The sequence below is a fragment of the Pinus tabuliformis genome, chromosome 6 (genome assembly GCF_031772625.1).
Source record: "Pinus tabuliformis cultivar Carrire ecotype Pingquan chromosome 6, CPIR1, whole genome shotgun sequence".
In the NCBI taxonomy this organism is placed as follows: Eukaryota; Viridiplantae; Streptophyta; class Pinopsida; order Pinales; family Pinaceae; genus Pinus; species Pinus tabuliformis.
In genome coordinates, this window is record NC_142292.1 from 634,233,266 (window position 1) to 634,234,111 (window position 846).

Sequence of the window (846 nt, forward strand, 5' to 3'; positions counted from 1 at the left end):
CTACAGTGCTTCCAACGATCATTTTTCAGCCTAGCCACGTGGCACCTAGCCTTGTGGCATAGCTTCTTTTATGCAGCTCCCCTTTGTGCCTTACTTCCATCCATCATGGAGCCCTCTTGCTTTGTCTTTCGTGCTTTCTGGAAGTGTATTTTATAGTCCCGTACTTCCTTGCAGTTTCCTGAAGTACTAAGACTATCCCACCATCATATAGTAATTACGCAGGGGAAATATCTCCCCTGTATAGCTTCAATCGACTCCCATTGACTTTTCCCAGAAATAATTTCCCGTTCAGCGTCGCGAGCTGAACTGTGCCACCATCGGTAATTTCCTTCACAACATAGGGTCTCAGCCAATGCATTTGAAACTTCCCAGGGGATTTTGTAAATTTGTTGCTGTATATAAATACCATATCATTAAACTGGAAGGTGCGCTTCTTTATATGGTGATCATACCATGCCTTTTCACGATCCTTTTGCACTTGTTGATGAAATCCTGTTAGAAAATGATCTTCTTCCAATTCTACCAGTTGTGCGAGACGCTCCTCCATAGTATCACGATCAGTCGTAACTATCAATTCTGCAATCTGCAGACTTGGCACAGTATATTCCATGGGCATTATATCCTCCTGCCCATATACCAGTCGGAAAGGGGTTTGGCCTGTCAACTTTTTACAAGTGGTCCTATTGGCTTGTTGGGTCTTGACCAAGGTTCAAAGTTAGCTGCGCCAACCAAAAAAACCCTAAACTGTCGGCCCTTTCGGAAACAACCCATGTAGCGCAGGCTGCACTCTCACCTGAAATAGTATTGGGGGAATCGCAGAACCAGGTTTCTTCATCCATAGGTATG

At 44.4% G+C, this 846-nt stretch overlaps 1 protein-coding gene across 1 annotated transcript; it reads right to left on the reverse strand.

Annotated features, from left to right (window-relative positions):
- Positions 1-214: 214 nt before the first annotated feature.
- On the reverse strand, positions 215-616 carry LOC149260239 (uncharacterized). The gene has a single exon (XM_089457456.1). The coding sequence runs from the start codon at positions 614-616 to the stop codon at positions 215-217; it is 402 nt and encodes a 133-aa protein (XP_089313582.1).
- Positions 617-846: the final 230 nt, after the last annotated feature.